This window comes from Nuphar pumila, chromosome 3 (genome assembly GCF_984573655.1).
Source record: "Nuphar pumila chromosome 3, dmNupPumi1.hap1.1, whole genome shotgun sequence".
NCBI lineage: Eukaryota > Viridiplantae > Streptophyta > Magnoliopsida > Nymphaeales > Nymphaeaceae > Nuphar > Nuphar pumila.
In genome coordinates this window covers 40,060,963-40,078,417 of record NC_143251.1, presented here as the reverse complement: position 1 = coordinate 40,078,417, position 17,455 = coordinate 40,060,963, and the positions used below count along the sequence as shown (strand labels likewise).

Below are 17,455 nucleotides of genomic sequence, written 5' to 3'. Positions count from 1 at the left end.
ATATGACTGCAATATTTTCCTTCGTGATTTGTACAAATGGTTTCCTTGTTTCATGAATGCAGGTTTGGGATATAAAGACTACTGATTGTTTACAGACATTCAAACCTCCACCTCCTTTAAGGGTATATGCTCAAGGCCTAAACTAATCTAATCCTGATGGGGTGTTGTCTTTTGTTATTCCGTCATGGTTCGCTGAAAAATGATGGAACCTAACTGGCACGTCTCTTTTATTGGGCAACCAGGGCGGCGATGCATCTGTGAACTCTGTTCTTCTCTTTCCAAAAAACACAGAGCACATCATTGTATGCAACAAGACATCTTCAATATATATCATGACATTCCAAGGCCAGGTACTTTTCCATATCCCAGCTGTGTCCTCGTTTGAAGAATCTCTCTCTCTCTCTCTCTGACCTCGTTTCCACTCAATTTTGACTATATACACTTGCAACAGTGTCCAACTTTAATAATTTACATCACATGTGATGGTTGTAACGGTTTCTGAAACATTGACTTATCGATACTATTATAATGCACCCATTGGGAATGGCACCTCCAGCATCTATTGGTAATTCTTTGCTCCTGCCTAGAGCTTGTGAGGACCTTGGGCTCCACTCATTATCTTCTGATCAAAATTGAACATTGGATTCACAATTGGATTCAATCTTGGTTCCACCTTCATTCTCATAAAAGAAAAAGTAAATTAACCAACTATTACTGGCTTGAGCTTGACTGAATGAAAGCCTAAACGACCATTGTTTTCGGTCCAGCTTGTCTCAAATGCCGCTCCATTCTTGTGTTTTTCATGTGCACTTTACAGGTTGTAAAAAGTTTTTCTTCTGGTAGACGAGAGGGAGGAGATTTTGTTGCTGCATGTGTGTCACCAAAAGGAGAATGGATTTACTGTGTTGGTGAAGATCGGTAGGTTTGAATTTTTTCACTCTTTAAATTCTCAAAGTTTGATGATGTCATTGCATTTTATGATGGCAAAAATTTCTTATGATCTTCAGCTGTCTTTCTGTATTTTGTCTCAAGCAATTGCTTTTCAGAATTCCTTTTTTATTTTTTTAATCCCATTTATTTCTACAACAATGCCTAGATCTTCTCAAATTATGGAGAAACAAAAATATTGCAAGAAATTGCCTCAGACTACTGAGACCAATATCGTGACTACCACAGCAGAGTAATATGGTGAATCCACTCCTATTGTCATTAGATATTCCCTGATCTAATGTTTATAGTTCCTCCAAAAGATTAGATGACTATTGAAATGGAATTTGGACCTGGTGCCCTTTGATGGTATTGGAAGCCCCTTTTGAATGACACACCTGGTGAGTGAACCCAGTAATGACCCGTTACTTGATTCACAGATAGATGTAGATAATAAAGTATCCTTTCTCGGAAAGCTGCAAGGAGAATAGGATAGAAGGGATGGAGTTGGGTGGAGAAGAGATGCCAGAGCAGCTGTTCTGCAGCATTGTAGCAATTTATTGTCTTTCTTTAGTATTTTCAAATTCAGATTCCCTTTACACAATTGGCAGTTTTTACTGTTAGCTTTGAAATGATCCAACAATTTTAAAATTGTGAGGTAAACTTGATTACAATTTGGTCAATTATTGTGCTTTTAGGGTTTTTATCTGAAAAAGGAAAAGCATAAAAATATCACAATAAATTGAAAAAAGTGACAATGAAATTATTGTGCTAAATTTTCAATATTATCACATGTTTGTGAGAAACTTTAAAAGAAATCCAATTTATTTACAGCTTTCGTTCTTTTTTTTATAAATATTTTGAGTTTTTCTTTGAGAAAATGACTTATTTTCAAATTCTCCCGAGGAAAAACTTCGTTGGTATTATCACTTGTGAAATGGATGTTTTAACTATGTATTATATCTATTTATTTAAGTACATATACATATACTAAATATGTATATATACGTGGGTAAATGTTTAGTACTAATGAAGGTGTGGAACCATGAAGTAGAAATCACTTTTGTTTCATATTTTTAACTTTCTTGTATATCAGACTTTATGAATTATGATCTGCAAATTGTTTAGTAGGAAATAAGTTTTGAATCATGTGATTGTGACATTCAAGCAAGTTTTTCATGGGCTTTAAAAATCAATGGCCCACAATGTGCCAAAACTTTGCAACTCAAAAAATCATGTTTTTACATTGAAAAGACATGATCCAAGATCTAATGCTTAGTAAATAAACCATGCTAAACACATTTTTGTGGTCAGATTGAGCCGATACAACTTTCATCTATGATTTCTAGCTCAATAGTTTTGTACCTTCATTAGTATCAAATATAAGCCTCATGTATGTTGTATGCGTGTATATATGTATGTATGTGTCTATGTATGTATATTTGGTGGATATTTTAGCATAGTGGTATGTGTGGGTTGAAACGAATGGGTGGCCTATTTAAGGATCTTTTTTGAACTTTCAAGTCATGAGTAGGAAATTGATGCAACCTTGATCAAGGTCATGAGGACAATCTATGTTATGACTATTTCTACCTACGCAACGCTAGAGAAAACTCAAATTTAATGAAAATAATTAATAAAAAAATTCAGGATTTCATCAATCAACCAACTATCAATGAAGCCCACGTAATAAATATTTATCGGAAAATGATAGAAACCCTACCCCTACAATAGATCTTAGATAAGATTCAATGTATAAAAAAAATCAAAAAGTCCAAAAAACAAATGTATCTTGGATATTCAAACTGCTTTATCCTTTCCTTTTCTTCTTCTTCTTTTAACCCTTGTTGCTCGCCATTACTAAACTTAGTTTGGCGGGATCTGCAGGTGCATTATTCCCCAAAATTGGGACCAATCACAAAAATAGTGTCATCGTCGACAAAATGAAGCCCACATAATAAATATTTATGGGAAAATGATAGAAACCCTAACCCTACAATAGATCTTAGATAAGATTCGAAGTATAAAAAAATCAAAAAGTCCAAAAACCAAATGTATCTTGGATATCCAAACTGCTTCTTCTTCTTCTTTGAACCCTTGTTGCTCACCATTACTAAACTTAGTTTGGCGGCATCTGCGGGTGTATTATTCCCCAGAATTGGGACCAATCACAGAAGTAGTGTCATCATCGACAAATCTAAGACGGCGTAGGAGGTTATCTTTGTGGATTGCAAATGTTTCCTACTTATCTTCTGTCTTCACCCTTCACCCTTGTCTATGTCCACTTCATCATGCACCTTATGCGTGGGGGGTTGGACTTGCTTACTGATAGTTAGGCATTATGTTGCGAGATGCATGATTTTATCATAACAAAAATACCTTTGTCTGGTCTCAATTGCTTGTGTACGATATTGAGTATTGAAAGCCTGCTTGAAATCTTCAGCTTGTGGTGGTGGTTTGGCATCGTTTTGACTTATGGCTTAACATCATTGTGGTTCAAATTTGTTAGAAGAGCATCTTTGGATCGAGCATACGAAGGCACACAAAAATCATTCTTTCGCTTGAGCTTCTCCTCTATATTCAAGGTATATTGGTAAGCCTGAACTATAGATGGGATTATGACACAGTTGAACTCATCAAAAATTGAAGTCCAAAGTTCAAAAATATACCCGAGTACTTGTTCTTTAGTCTCCTGCATATGGCTTCAAAGGCAAAGGTGATAAAATTCTTGAGTATATCCAGTGACCAACTTGGTACGTTGCGAAGCTGGAGGCATTGCTTGTAGGCTATGTTACTTGGACACTGATATGTCTGTTGGTGTTAGACACAGGTAAGAAGTGTCGGACACAACGGGGTTTGAAATACTAGATTCTTGGACACAACATTATATATAGATATATAGGAGAGAGAGAGTGGAGTATTTAAGTAAAAAATAAAAGAACTATTTCAAAAGAAAAAAGAATGAGACATCCTCAGTTCTCTCTTCCCTATACGTGGCACCACACAATTCATCAAAATTATGAAAAAGGAGAGTTAATTCCTAAATGGAACTAAGTGGGGTTTGACTGTGGTAATAGTAAGAGAGGGTCTTTTTATTTCAATCCTGTTTGCTGTCAGTTATGTCTTTTCTTTGCCATTGTCTTTGTTTCTTCGTATTCAATCTATATCATTATCAAATCTGATTTTGTTTCCTCCCATACAATCCCTTTCTCTTCCAAGAAATTTTGAAACACAACTAATATATTCTCCCCTGAATATGAGTGAAGGATTCTAAACTTAACAGAAAATTGAGTCTCAATCATAGCACAAAACTTGTTGAAGATCTCTGATAACTGACTTCTATTCTTCATAAAGTAAATCTAAGTAAATCTTGTATGATCATTAATAAATATGACATGATACACCTGATTCTATTAATCATCCTGAGAAACTACTCGAAGAACCAACAAGAGCAGTATCAAGAGTAGACAAAGAAGAAGAAGAAGAAGAAACTGAACCATCAGTTTGAGCAAGAAGCTGCTGAATCTCCTTTAAAGTATTAGACTGCAAAAGGAATACAATGCACACTGGTCACAATGGGAAAATATCCTTAACTTTCCTGCCTCTTCAATATAAGGGCCACACACTTCTTTTTCAACATAGAGCATCACTTCTTTATGTGACCAAACTTCTTGCAATAAAAGCAATGAATAAGGCTCATATCACTTTTGGATTATTCAGAACTAACTCCTCTAGATGCATCAGACGTTCCAACTGTCTACCTTAAAGCTTCACTAAGGTGATATTGTTGAACCCAATTGGACTGTTCAAAGAGTTGCTTCAAATAATTCCAAGCATCCTTATCAAATAATTCCAAGCATCCTTATCTGCTTCATACTTCAAAATATTTGCAGCAATATTTTGCTTCATAGGGCCTAGAAGCCATGATTTAGCCTTCGTGTTTCCCTTCTCCCATTCTATGATGTTAATGTCATAATTGGGATCACCCTTCTTTGGCTTCACTTCAGTGCCATCCAAATATCCTCCATAACCAAAGCCCAACACCACTGTTCTCATAAAGTCTGCCCAATAGGCATAGTTAGTCCCATCTCGAACATGACGTAGTTCTATCTCCTTCATCTCGACTTTCTGCCGTATAAAATGTTGATCAATCTCAATATGCTTCGTTTTGCTATGCTGGATAGGATTACATGCAATGTTTATTGCGCTTTGATTGTCACATAAAAGAAATGATCGAATAATTGTCTCCCCAAGATCACTCAATAAGTGTCTAATCCATGTGGCTTCTGTTGTGCCTGCAACCATCGATCTGTATTCAGCCTCTGTACTTGATCGTGCCACTGCCTTTTGCTTTCTGCTGCTCCAGGACACTAAATTGTGCCCAATATATACACAATATCTAGAGACAGATCGTCTCTCATTTGGATCCCCTGCCCAATCTGCGTTTGTATAAGTGATGAGTTCATGTCCTCTATGCAGATTATCGTTCTTGCGATAAACAAGTCCGTCTCCTATAGTTCTTTTTAAATAGTGTAGAATGCGCTTCACAGCTTCCATATGACCCTTCGTTGGAGCATGCATAAACTGGGATACTTGATTGACAACATAAACTATATCAGGTCTGGTAAAGGTCAAGTATTGTAACATCCCCACGAGACTTCTATACGTTGTAGGGTTGACACAAAGATGACCATCTTCAGAGCTCAGCCTTTGATGTAATACACTAGGAGTGCTGACTGGTTTGCATTTCGTCATCCCGGCTCTTTCCAGAAGGTCAAGAGTGTATTTTTGTTGCATGAGTGTCAATGTGTCTTGTTGTCTGTCAACTTCCACACCAAGAAAGTACCGCAACTCCCCTAAATCTTTCATCTTGAAAGTTTTCATTAAAAACTGTTTCACGTCTTGCACATGATTATCTGAGCTCCCAGTGATCACAATGTCATCAACATATATAAGAAGAAGTATAACAATGTCTGCCTTTTGGTAAATAAAGAGTGAGTGATCCAGAGAGCATCTTCTAAAACCATAACTCTGAATTTGCATAGAGAAACTTTCAAACCAGGAACGAGACGCCTGTTTCAACCCATACAGAGATTTCCTTAGTTTGCAAACCCAGGCAGTAGGATCCTTCTCGGTATAACCAGGTGGTTGCTCCATATACACTTCTTCCTTTAAAGTTCCATGCAAAAATGCATTTTTAACATCCATCTGGCTAAGGCTCCAACCTTGATCGACTGCTAGGGATATGATGATACGAATAGTACCCATTTTGACTACCGGACTAAAAGTTTCATCGTAGTCTTCACCATATTGTTGTGTGAATCCTCGAGCAACAAGTCGCGCCTTATATCTGTCAATACTTCCTCCAGGCTTATACTTTATTTTATAAACCCATTTTAAGCCAACTACATTCTTTCCTTCTGGTCGAGGGACTATTTCCCAAGTCTGGCATTCACGACGAGCTTCCATTTCTTTATTCATAGCTTCAGTCCAATGACGGGATTGAAGAGCTTGATTAAAACAAGTGGGTTCATCCTGTTTTGTGAGCTGAGACATAAACAACTGGAAATCAAGGGAGAAGGTCTCATAACTCACCCATCGTTGAATAGGATGCTTAATGCGTGACGACCTTTGAGCTGAATCATTGGCGATGCTTTCCACATTCCTCGGCTCTGTATTTTTGTCTCGTCTAGTGTATATCTGTCCAGAGAAACGTTCTACTAGGGGTGGCTCAACTGGAGATAATTCAACATGCATCTGTGAGTCATTCAACTCCCTACTCAAGCCGAAGGAAGGACAATTTGTTTGACATGTTTCTCCTGTATTAGCAAAAAGATCTACGCTCATCCATGGATCATATACTTCTAATTCTCGAGGTGGCAACGCTGCAGAGTCATTGGCCTGGAAATTTTGTTCGTCAAAAACAACATTTTTGGAGGTCCTAATACGTTTTGTAGTAGTGTCATAGCATCGATAACCTTTGTATTTATCTGCATACCCAACAAATCTGCACTTGACAGCCTTGTCCTGAAACTTATTTCGCAGAGATGAATCAATATGTACATAACATACACAACAAAAAACACGCAGCTCATCGTAAGAGGGATGTTGCCCAAATAAAGTATAATAGGGAGATTTCCGATCCAAAAGTGCCATAGGAAGACGATTTATGATATGAACAGATGTGTGAAAAACTTCTCTCCAGAGACTAACAGGCACATTGCTATCATGTAACATGCTCATCGCGCTCTCGACAATATGCCTGTGTTTCCTCTCCGCAACCCCATTTTGTTGAGGAGTATGAGGACAAGAAACCTGTCGACTTATTCCTTTATCCCGAAAAAAGACAATAAACTCGTTCGATGAATACTCTCCTCCACCATCACATTGTAAATGCACAATATCACAAGCAAACTTTGTTTTGACCATCGAATGGAATTCCCAAAATATTTGAAAAACTTCATGCTTGTGTTTTAAGAAATATATCCAAGTATAACGGGAATAGGAATCAATAAAGATAACATAGTAACGACTGCCAGAAAGAGAAGGAATAGGTGCGGGTCCCCAAACATCGGAACAAATAATCTCAAATGGCTTTGAAGCTCTTTTATTTATAATATGAAAAGGAAGAACATGGCTTTTGCAGAGTTCGCATGAAGAACATTTATTATTATTATCAAAAAATGAACATAAACTAGACTCTGGAAGGAGACCATCAAATACAAGATTTTCAACGAAACCTCGACTACAATGACCCAAACGACTATGCCAAATATCTGGCTTATTACAATGAGATGAATTAAAAACTTCCAATGAAGGAAAAAACAAAGACTCTGAAGGCGAAGACTGAAGAATGCTTGGACGACTTCAACTGGAGGACTGGGACTGAGGGCGAAGACACTGAAGGAATCTCCTTGAAGACGTACATGTTTCCTTGTTGCTCCCCCTTAGCGAACGTCTCATTCGTTCGTAGATCCTTAACATAAACAGAAGAGGGAGTAAATTCGACGGAAGAATTCATATCGTCAACAAGTTTAGCTACAGAAACAATGTTCTTTTTAATATTAGGAGCAAGAAGGACATTGGACAAGTGAAGTGAGGACTTTGACATAGGGATATGTGCATTGCCAGTATAACTAATGGAGTGATAAGTTCCATCTCCCGTAACTATATTACCTTTTTCAAAATAAGGCAATAAGTGAGATAACTTACCCGCATTACCCATAACATGTGTGGCGGCACCTGAATCAACATACCATTCACCTTGTTCATTTTGCTTGATCGTCATCTGTGACAATGCTGATAACAAAAGTTGTTGCACATCTGTGGATGGCACTTTTGTGTCCACAACAGTAGTTGATTTATTCTCAATTTTGTTTATTTTTCCTCTATTATGTAGATTGAACCAACAATCAACTTTCACATATCCTCTTTTGTTACATAAGAAACAAGTGGGCACTCTCCTCTGATTCCCTGTATTAAAAACCCCTGAAATATTAAGTGTAGGCAAGATACCATGTCCTCCTTGCCCAAAATGTCCGCGGCCTCTGCCTCCTTGATGCCCTGCATTCCCTCGTCCAAAACCTACAGAAGTGTCCATGGCCAAAACTGAATGAGGACGAGCTAATTCATTTCCTTCTGCCCTTTGCTTCATAATCATCTCATGCTGGAGAAGTTTCGCTTGGAGGTCGTCAAAAGTGGGCAAGTGAGGAAGGCATGATAAAGCTGTGGTAAACATGTCAAAATCATGACCCAATCCATTGAAAAGTTGTTGAACTTTATCTTTATCTGCAATAGCACTTCCAACAACAACCAATTGATCAGTAATACTCTTCAAGCGACCTATGTATTCCATGACTGTCATGGAGCCTTTCTTCAAACTTTGAAATTCATTTTTTAAGTACATAACTCGGGCTTCTGATATCTGAGAGTATGTCTGAGACAACTTACCCCACAGATCCGCCACAGTGCAATCATCTGAAAGAGTAACCAACACTTCTTGAGAGAGTGTTGACGTAATATAAGCAACCAAAGACTGATCCCGCTTCCTCCAAGCTGTATACTCTGGATTCTTAATAGAAATGGTAATTGTGTCACCCTTCTCATCCTTGGTTTCCTGCAAAATAAGCTGTGATGGTATAAGAACTAAACCATCCAAATGTTCATCGAGATCCTGACTCCGTATAAAAGGAAGGATTTGCCTCTTCCAGGTCAAAAAATTAGAATGAGTAAGTTTTTCTATAACGAGCTGACTCAAGAAATTGGCAGAGGGACCGGATGACGAAGAGTAATCCATATCAGTGGAACAATGAATAAGCAAACAAGATGAATGAAAAGAAATAAACATATTTGAGATCACTTAATCAATCAGTAAACTTTAATAAGGCATATACCTGTACTACCAAAAGTGTTGCACAAAGAACACTAAAGCAGCAATAAAGGAAAGGAAAAACTTGTGGAAGCAAAAAGCTGGTTTGAAATAAAAAGGGGCTAGCAGTCGGTTTGTCTACAATTCAAGGATGCAGTCGTTGATGTTTAGGAAAAGATGGAACCAACACAGACGATGGAATGAAGAAGATAAACAGATACCAATGAACGAGAATAACAAAAAATGAGTAACAGAAAAGAAAGGATCGATGAGCACGCTGAAAGGAAAAGAGAAAGGTACCATCTTTCAGAAGATGAGATTTCAGAAGATGAGATTTCAAAGGCTGCTGTTCACGCTGATCAGGGGTTTCAGAAGATGAGATTTCAGATCTGCTGTTCACGCTGATCAGGGGTTTCAGAAGATGAGATTTCAGTTCACGCTGATCTGTCCACGCTGGGACCTTCAGAAAATGAGATTTCAAAGGCTGCTGTTCACGCTGATCAGGGGTTTCAGAAGATGAGATTTCAGATCTGCTGTTCACGCTGATCTGTCCACGCTGGGACCTGTTCACGCTGAAAAGGAAGGTGCTGTTCTCGATGAGCACGCTGTTCATGCTGAAAAGGAGGTTGTTGTTCACGATGAGCACGCTGTTCACCCTGAAAAGGAGGTTGTTGTTCACGCTGATCAGGGGCTTGATCTGCCAAGTTTCAGAACTTCTTCACGCACAGGATTAATCCAGCTCTGATACCATATCAGATTTGCTTTCATATGTATCTGGTTCAGCTTCCACAGGAAACAAGGAGAGAGAGAGAGAGAGAGAGAGAGAGAGAGAGAGAGAGAGAGAGAGAGAGAGAGAGAGAGAGAGGAATGCACAATGGCTGGGGCGGCACTCAATTGCTCGACCTCCAAAACCCTAAACATTATAAAGTAAAACATATACAATGATATTACAAGTATGCCATTGATGAGGTTATATGAGCATGTGTTTCATTTTAACATGCGTATGGATCTGGATCCAGATCCATACGCAAACTGTATTTTAACAGATATTACCCCTGATCTTTTACGAAAATGCTCTGGTGGGGTTGTACAAACAGTCAGTTACAGTCTGGGTCACGCTAGTTCAGAATATGAATACTAATCAGAATACTATGTAACAGATCCGAAAGATATCCGGTATAGGAGTATTGAATCAGTATACAAATTTGGCAAGATCGTTCTGGGTTATATTAGAATAGGTTGAAAACAAGGCTCATACATGTAAAAAGTGTAAATGGATTGGATTTGATCTATATCTAAATTTAGATCCGTTATTAAATGTTGATACGAATCCAAATCTGGATAACAAAAAGTTCAATCATGTAAATCCAAATCTGACCCGTGTTTACATTTGGATTGGATCAAGAGCCAATCCTTGGATTCTGATCGGATCACTGAACAAAATCTATTCCATTTTTAACCCTTGAATGGTTGCTAGTAGGAGTGTTAATGGATCAGGTTTGTCCCAGATCCGACCCGTACCGATCCCTATAGGGTCAGGGTTTGATGATAAATAGTTTGGGTCTGAATCTAAATCCTTATTTGATCTGGATTCTAGACCCAAACTCTCTTTCTTTCTATCTATATATGCCCTCCTGCACCCCTGCACAAGTTTTTTTTAAAGTTCCGCATCGCCACACCCGCACCTGCACCTGCACCCACACCTATGTGACATTGGCTGTCGCCTAAAATAGGTATCTCAAGTCCTCAATAAAACTCAATAAAAACACTAAGATTCATGCATTAAATGCTTCCAATAGATAGCTGACACTGAAATGACCCAAATGCATCTATAAAAAGCCAAAACAACAACCAATTGACTCTGTGAGAAAATTTCTCAAATATGGTCTCTATTTCACTCAAAATCCAGAAAATCTTGAAAAGTTAATAGAAAATTCAATACTGCTCTGATTGACACGGATTTTTGATTTGCTGGTCTCCTAAAATCGAGCTCCATCATGCCCTTACCTTAGACAATGCAAATCTAAAACTTCATTGCATATCTGAAATTTCATTCTGATGTGATAATGTCAGCACCTTCCTGTGGCATGAGTCCCGATGCAATACTCAGATTACTGGTGAATGAGGTCTCCTTTCCCTTTTGGTCACAATTTCAGCCCTGTCTTTCAACCTAACATGACTTTGATACCATATCAAAGCAAGAAGATAAACTCGAGAAGAGAGAAGTTGAGAGGAAGCACAAAAAGAAACTTCATTACATAAAAAATGAGAGATACAACAATATAGGGGAGACTTCCCCTCTACCTCACTAGAAGACCAAAAGAATTGACTTTACTCCTAACTATGACAAAATACAAGAATGCCCCTATAAAGAAAGAAATGTACATATACATAGCAAGAGGGGTAGCACACAAAATAGTGATACATATATTATCAATTTTAACACTTACTCCAATTCGGTTATGATCCAACTGGATCCTAACCAAACCCATTGCCTAAATCACCAAACTCCAAACTTAAACTATAATCCAAACCTAGCTCAAACCTAGACCCAATCCATTTTACACCAAATCCATCCCATTTATTCGCTAAATATCCCACCTAGGCCTACCCTACAAAACCGAAGCCCTCTTTTTGGATTCCCTCAAACCCAAGGTCTACATGTGCTACCAGATCCATGACCTATTCCTCATGGAATCTAGTTTGCACAACCAGCAATACATGCACTTGTGTAAGGAGATCGAGTACCTCTAAAGCCTCATCTAGGTCGAGCAGAAGAGTGAAAGTTGCCACAACACATGGTTTGAGGTAGACTTATAGATCCCCTCTTGGACTTTGATAATGGATGAGTTTCAGCATGAGCTTCCTATAGACCTAGTGTAGTGTTGTCCAACACAGTTTAGAGTGAGTAGAGACATATGGTTTGACCTTCAGTTTACAAGGCAACTTGACGTAGTTTTTTTTTTTTTTGAGTTGTCAGAGGTGATCAAGTGATTCTTCAACCTGCACAGATCCTTCAGCATCGCAAAGTTGTCTTGGCTACCACTCGTCTACATGGCTTGGCCTTGGTGTGGTGTGATGAGCTACAGAAGATTCTTGTGAATAAAGGGTTGGAATCAGTTTGATCATGGAAAGATGAGGCAAGTGATGCATGACAAATTCATTCCTGCAAATTGCACTCAACAAACCTAAAAGTGGGGCTTCTAGCTTTAGCAAGGTACCGAGTCAGTTGCCGAGTATACTCAGCAATTTCATCACCTTAGCCTCCAGAGCCAAAGGAGACTTTATAACATGTATCAAGTTATATTCAATCAGGCTTGTTTTAAATACTTGATCTCATATGTGGGCAATTGAGAGCCAATAAAGGTGTTTGTTATAATGGAATCAGGCATCTGGCAATGAATGCCCGACTATTAGTAAGCTGGTCTGACTCACTGAGCATGAGGAGCATGATACAGCGAACATAGACAAAGGTGAAAACACAAATCATGAAGAAGAAATGATCATGTTCTATGAAGATGACCTCTTATACAGTCTCATGATTGCTGGTGATGACACTATTTTCTATAATTCATTGGAGATGAATTCTTCCCAAGTCAAAGAAGATAACCTGCAACGCCCCACCAAAACCTAAAAGTGGTGCCTCTAGCTTCAGCAAGGTACTGAGTCAGTCACCGAGTATACTCAACAATTTCATCACCTTAGCCTCTAGAGCCAAAGGAGACTGAAGAACAACAGGTATCAAGTTATATTTATGGACTTCAGCCTTCGATTTCTAATGAGTTCAACTGTGTTGCAGTCCTATGTATAGTGCAGGTATACCAACATGTGTTGAATATAGAGAAGCTGAAGTGAAAAATGATCTATGTTCGCCTTCATCCACTTGGTCCAAGGATGCTCTTCTAACTCAGTGAGTGAATTTGGACAATGATGATGTTAAAGTCACAAGGCAAAAGGACACCAAACCACCACCACCACAGATTGATGATTCCAGGGTTGTTTTCAATACTTGATCTCATATGTGGGCAATTGAGAGCTGATAAATGTGTTTTCATTATAATGGAATCATGCATTTAGCAATGAATGCTGTAATGAAATAAGCGGAAGAAACCAAGAATGCTAAAGCATTCACTATGTCCCACACGGACAAATGCAACAAGCACAAGAGAGAAAATCCACTAAGGGATATACAAAGGGCCTTATAAAAAGGCTACACACATGAAAAATAATATCACTATTATTGAAGAGGAGCTCTCAAGAGCAATACCACATACATGGGGGGTTCCCCCTATTTATAAGAAGAGGAGACCAAAGGGGCTCCCAATAGAGTCGTTGGGAGCCCCCAACGACTCCATTGTGGGGCCCTTTTTCGGTATCCAAAAAATACAAAAATAAAAATAAAAAGAAAAATAAAAAATAGTGAAATACGAGAAACAAAATAAGTACCCCTATGGGGTACTTTGTGAAATGACCATAATACCCCTATCGGGTATTATGGTATTATTACATATGTTTTAACACCCCCCCTCAAACTTTACGGGGGAATGACCGAAAGTTTGCCAAGGAGGAACAAGAAGCGAGGAGCAGGCAGGGCTTTGGTGAAGAAATCAGCAAGTTGATATTCTGAAGTGACATATGGCAGTGTTACTGTCCCACGAAGATATTCATCACGTACATAATGACAATCCATTTCAATATGTTTCGTCCTCTCATGGAAAGTGTGGTTGCTGGCAATGTAGATAGCACTTTTGTTGTCGCAACAAAGCTTCGAAGCCCCGGTAATTTCGACTCCCATATCTTGAAGAAGACTTCGAAGCCACACCAGCTCCATTGTAGTGGTTGCCATAGCCCTGTATTCTGCTTCAGTAGAAGACAATGAGACTTTCTGCTGTTTCTTGCACCTCCAAGCAATTAGCGAATCTCCTAGGAATACACAAAAGCCAGTAGTTGAGATTCGATCATTTGGGTTTCCTCCCCAGTCAGCATCAGTATAAGCTAGTAAATCTAAGGAAGAGATTGAGGATAGGAATAGCCCTTTAGTCAAAGTATTTTTAATATATCGAATGATCCGGAGCACAGCACTCATATGCACAGATGTAGGAGCATGCTGAAATTGGCTTGCAGAGTGCACAGCATGAGCAATATCGGGCCTGGTGATAGTCAGATAGGTGAGGGAGCCTATGAGTTGCCTGTAGGGCGTAGGATCGTCCAGCAGAACTCCATCCTCCAGTCGTAGTTTAGCATTGATAACCTCGGGAGTCTCCACCTTTTTATCATCTGAAATCCCAGATTTGGAACATATGTCTGCAGCAAGCTTTATCTGTGACAGTATATACCCTCGAGGAGAGTATGCAACTTCTATGCCAAGAAAGTACCTGAGAAAACCCAGATCAGACATATCAAAATTATGTTTTAACATATTTTTAACTTTAAGAATACCGCTTTCATCATTGCCAGTGATGATCATATCATCAACATAAAGCAGAAGGATGATGATACTATTACCTGCATTTTTAACAAAAAGAGCAGTGTCAGTATAACATGAGCGAAATCCCAATTGTAACATGATAGCACTAAATCTATCATACCAAGCCTTAGGGGCTTGTTTAAGACCATATAAGGCTTTTAATAACCGAAGGGTTTGACCTTGGTTAACACTGATTCCCGGCGGAGGATCCATATATACTTCTTCATTCAACTGACCATTAAGAAAGGCATTTTTAACATCTAATTGGAATATAGGCCATTTCTTAGATGATGCTACCGCAATTAAAGTTCTAACGCTTGTCATGCGAGCCACGGGAGCAAAAGTCTCCTCATAATCGATGCCATATTCTTGTGAGTATCCCTTAGCAACTAATCTAGCTTTATAGCGCTCTAGGGAACCATCACTTTTTGTTTTGACTTTGTAGACCCATCGACATCCTATAGCTTTCTTATTTGGAGGAAGGTGAACTATTTCCCAAGTTTTAGCTTTATTTAAAGCATCTAGTTCAACTTTCATTGCTTCAACCCAATGAGGTATACTTTTTGCTTGATTATAATGGGAGGGTTCATAGTAAGAATGCAAGGCTATTAGACAAGCTCTATATTTAGGTGAAAGAGTTTCATATGAGACAAACCTATTAGGTGGAATTGATTCTCTAGAAGAACGCCTAAGGGAGGTTTCTTCTAGGGGTTCATTAAGCCGCAAGAATTTTTCTAAAGCACTAATAGGTTGGGCTTCCTCACGCCGAGTGTATACTTGGAGATTGTCACCATTAGTTGGTGATACATCATCATCATGAGAATCATGAGTATTTTCTAAAATTTCCGGATGACTCAAAGAGTCATCATTTGAATCTTCTAAAAGATCATTGATAAACATATAATCAATTTCATTTGATTTTTCCAATATGTCAAATCCATTTTCATCTTCTAAAAAGGTTACATCTTTGGAGACAAATAACTTATTGTTTTTATGATCAAAGCATCTATAGCCTTTTTGATTTTCACCATATCCTAAAAATACACATTCTATTGCTTTAGGTGACAATTTATCTCTTTTATGTAAAAGAACAAAGCATTTACACCCAAAAATCCGAAGACGATTGTAGTCGGGTGTCATATTAAAAAGTTTTTCATAAGGAGAGATATTATTCAATTTTGAAGATGGCATCCTATTGATTAAATAGGTGGAGGTTAACACGGCTTCGGCCCAAAAATTTTTAGGAATATTTTTAGAAATGAGTAAGGATCTAGTGGTTTCCAAAATATGCCTATGTTTTCTTTCCGCTAGACCGTTTTGTTGAGGAGTTCTTGGGCAAGATTTTTGATGACAAATGCCATGTTGTTTTAGATATGCTTGAAAATCATTTGATAAGTATTCTCCACCCGAATCGGATCTAAGAATGGATATTTGACTTTGAAATTGATTTTGAATTTTTGCATGGAATTCTTTAAAGAAGTTAAAAACTTCCGATTTAAAGTTAAGAAAATAAATCCATACATATCTAGTATAATTATCAATAAAAGTAACATAATATGAATAACCACCTTTAGATAGAACCGGAGATGGCCCCCAAACATCGGAATGCACCAATTCAAAAGGTCTTGTTGTCACAAAGGATCTAATAGGAAAAGGAGTAGACTTCATTTTGCCAAAAATGCAATCTTTGCAATTGATATCTTTTTCTTTACAAAACTTGTGTCCAAAAGGAAAAAGATACATTTTAGAGTAACTTGGATGTCCAAGCCTTTTATGCCAAGTTTCAATATTTTTGTCTTGGACATAAGTACAAAATGAGGTATTTGGAAGCATTAAATTATCCATAAAATAAAGGTCTCCCTTCCTATGGCCTTGCCCAATCCGCTTCCCGGACCGGAGATCCTGCACAAAGCACCCTTGGGATGAGAAAGATATTTCACATCCATGGTCGGCTATTTGAGAAACGGAAAAAAGGTTAAGATTTAATTTTGGAACTATTCTAACTTTTGGAACAAGGAAATTTTGAACATTTTTAGAATCAAGAGTTCCAACACCATTTATTTTGAGAAAAGTTCCATCGGCCGTAGAGACACAAGACATTTTTGAATTGGTGTGCACATTGGTTAATGCATTTTCATGAGGGGTCATGTGAAAAGAAGCTCCGGAATCTAAAATCCAAGAGTACGTACCGGGAGGTGATGATGAGGCAATGGCGGCACCGGAGGTGGAAGAAGTGACCTTTAAGATTTGTTGAAGAGCCATGGAGATTTGTCCAAGAGTGTCTTTGAGATCCCCGTTCTTGCCGTCATCTTCTTTGGTGGTGGATTCTTCAACGGAAGCCACCTTTGGCTTGAATGCCCCATTTAGCTTTGGGCAAACGGGTTTAATATGTCCCGGCTCATAACAATGGTGACATATAATCATTTTTCTTCCACCACTCCCTTGCTTACCAAAATGAGGTGGTTTGTATGTTTTAACATGATTGCCGGGTTTAGATACGGCAAGAACTTCCTCTATGCTTTTACCCATGCTATGCCTAGTCTCTTCTTGAGTAATCTCGGCAATAGCTTCTTCTAAGGGAGGAAACGTGGATCTATGGAGAAGTGAGGATCTCACTTGTTCAAATTCGGGACGAAGCCCAAATAAAAATTGAAACAATCTATCTTGTTCCATTTGTTTTTGTCTTAGAACCA

At 38.3% G+C, this 17,455-nt stretch overlaps 1 protein-coding gene across 1 annotated transcript in view; it reads left to right on the top strand.

Moving 5' to 3' along the window:
* Nucleotides 1–17,455, top strand: part of LOC149842662 (suppressor of mec-8 and unc-52 protein homolog 1-like) — a 76,444-nt gene that overhangs the window by 54,041 nt on the left and 4,948 nt on the right. Inside the window, exons 12-14 of the mRNA XM_090001535.1 lie at nucleotides 63–122; nucleotides 243–350; nucleotides 818–918. Coding sequence (XP_089857661.1) covers nucleotides 63–122; nucleotides 243–350; nucleotides 818–918 — 269 coding nt within the window. The remainder of the gene's footprint in view (nucleotides 1–62; nucleotides 123–242; nucleotides 351–817; nucleotides 919–17,455) is intronic.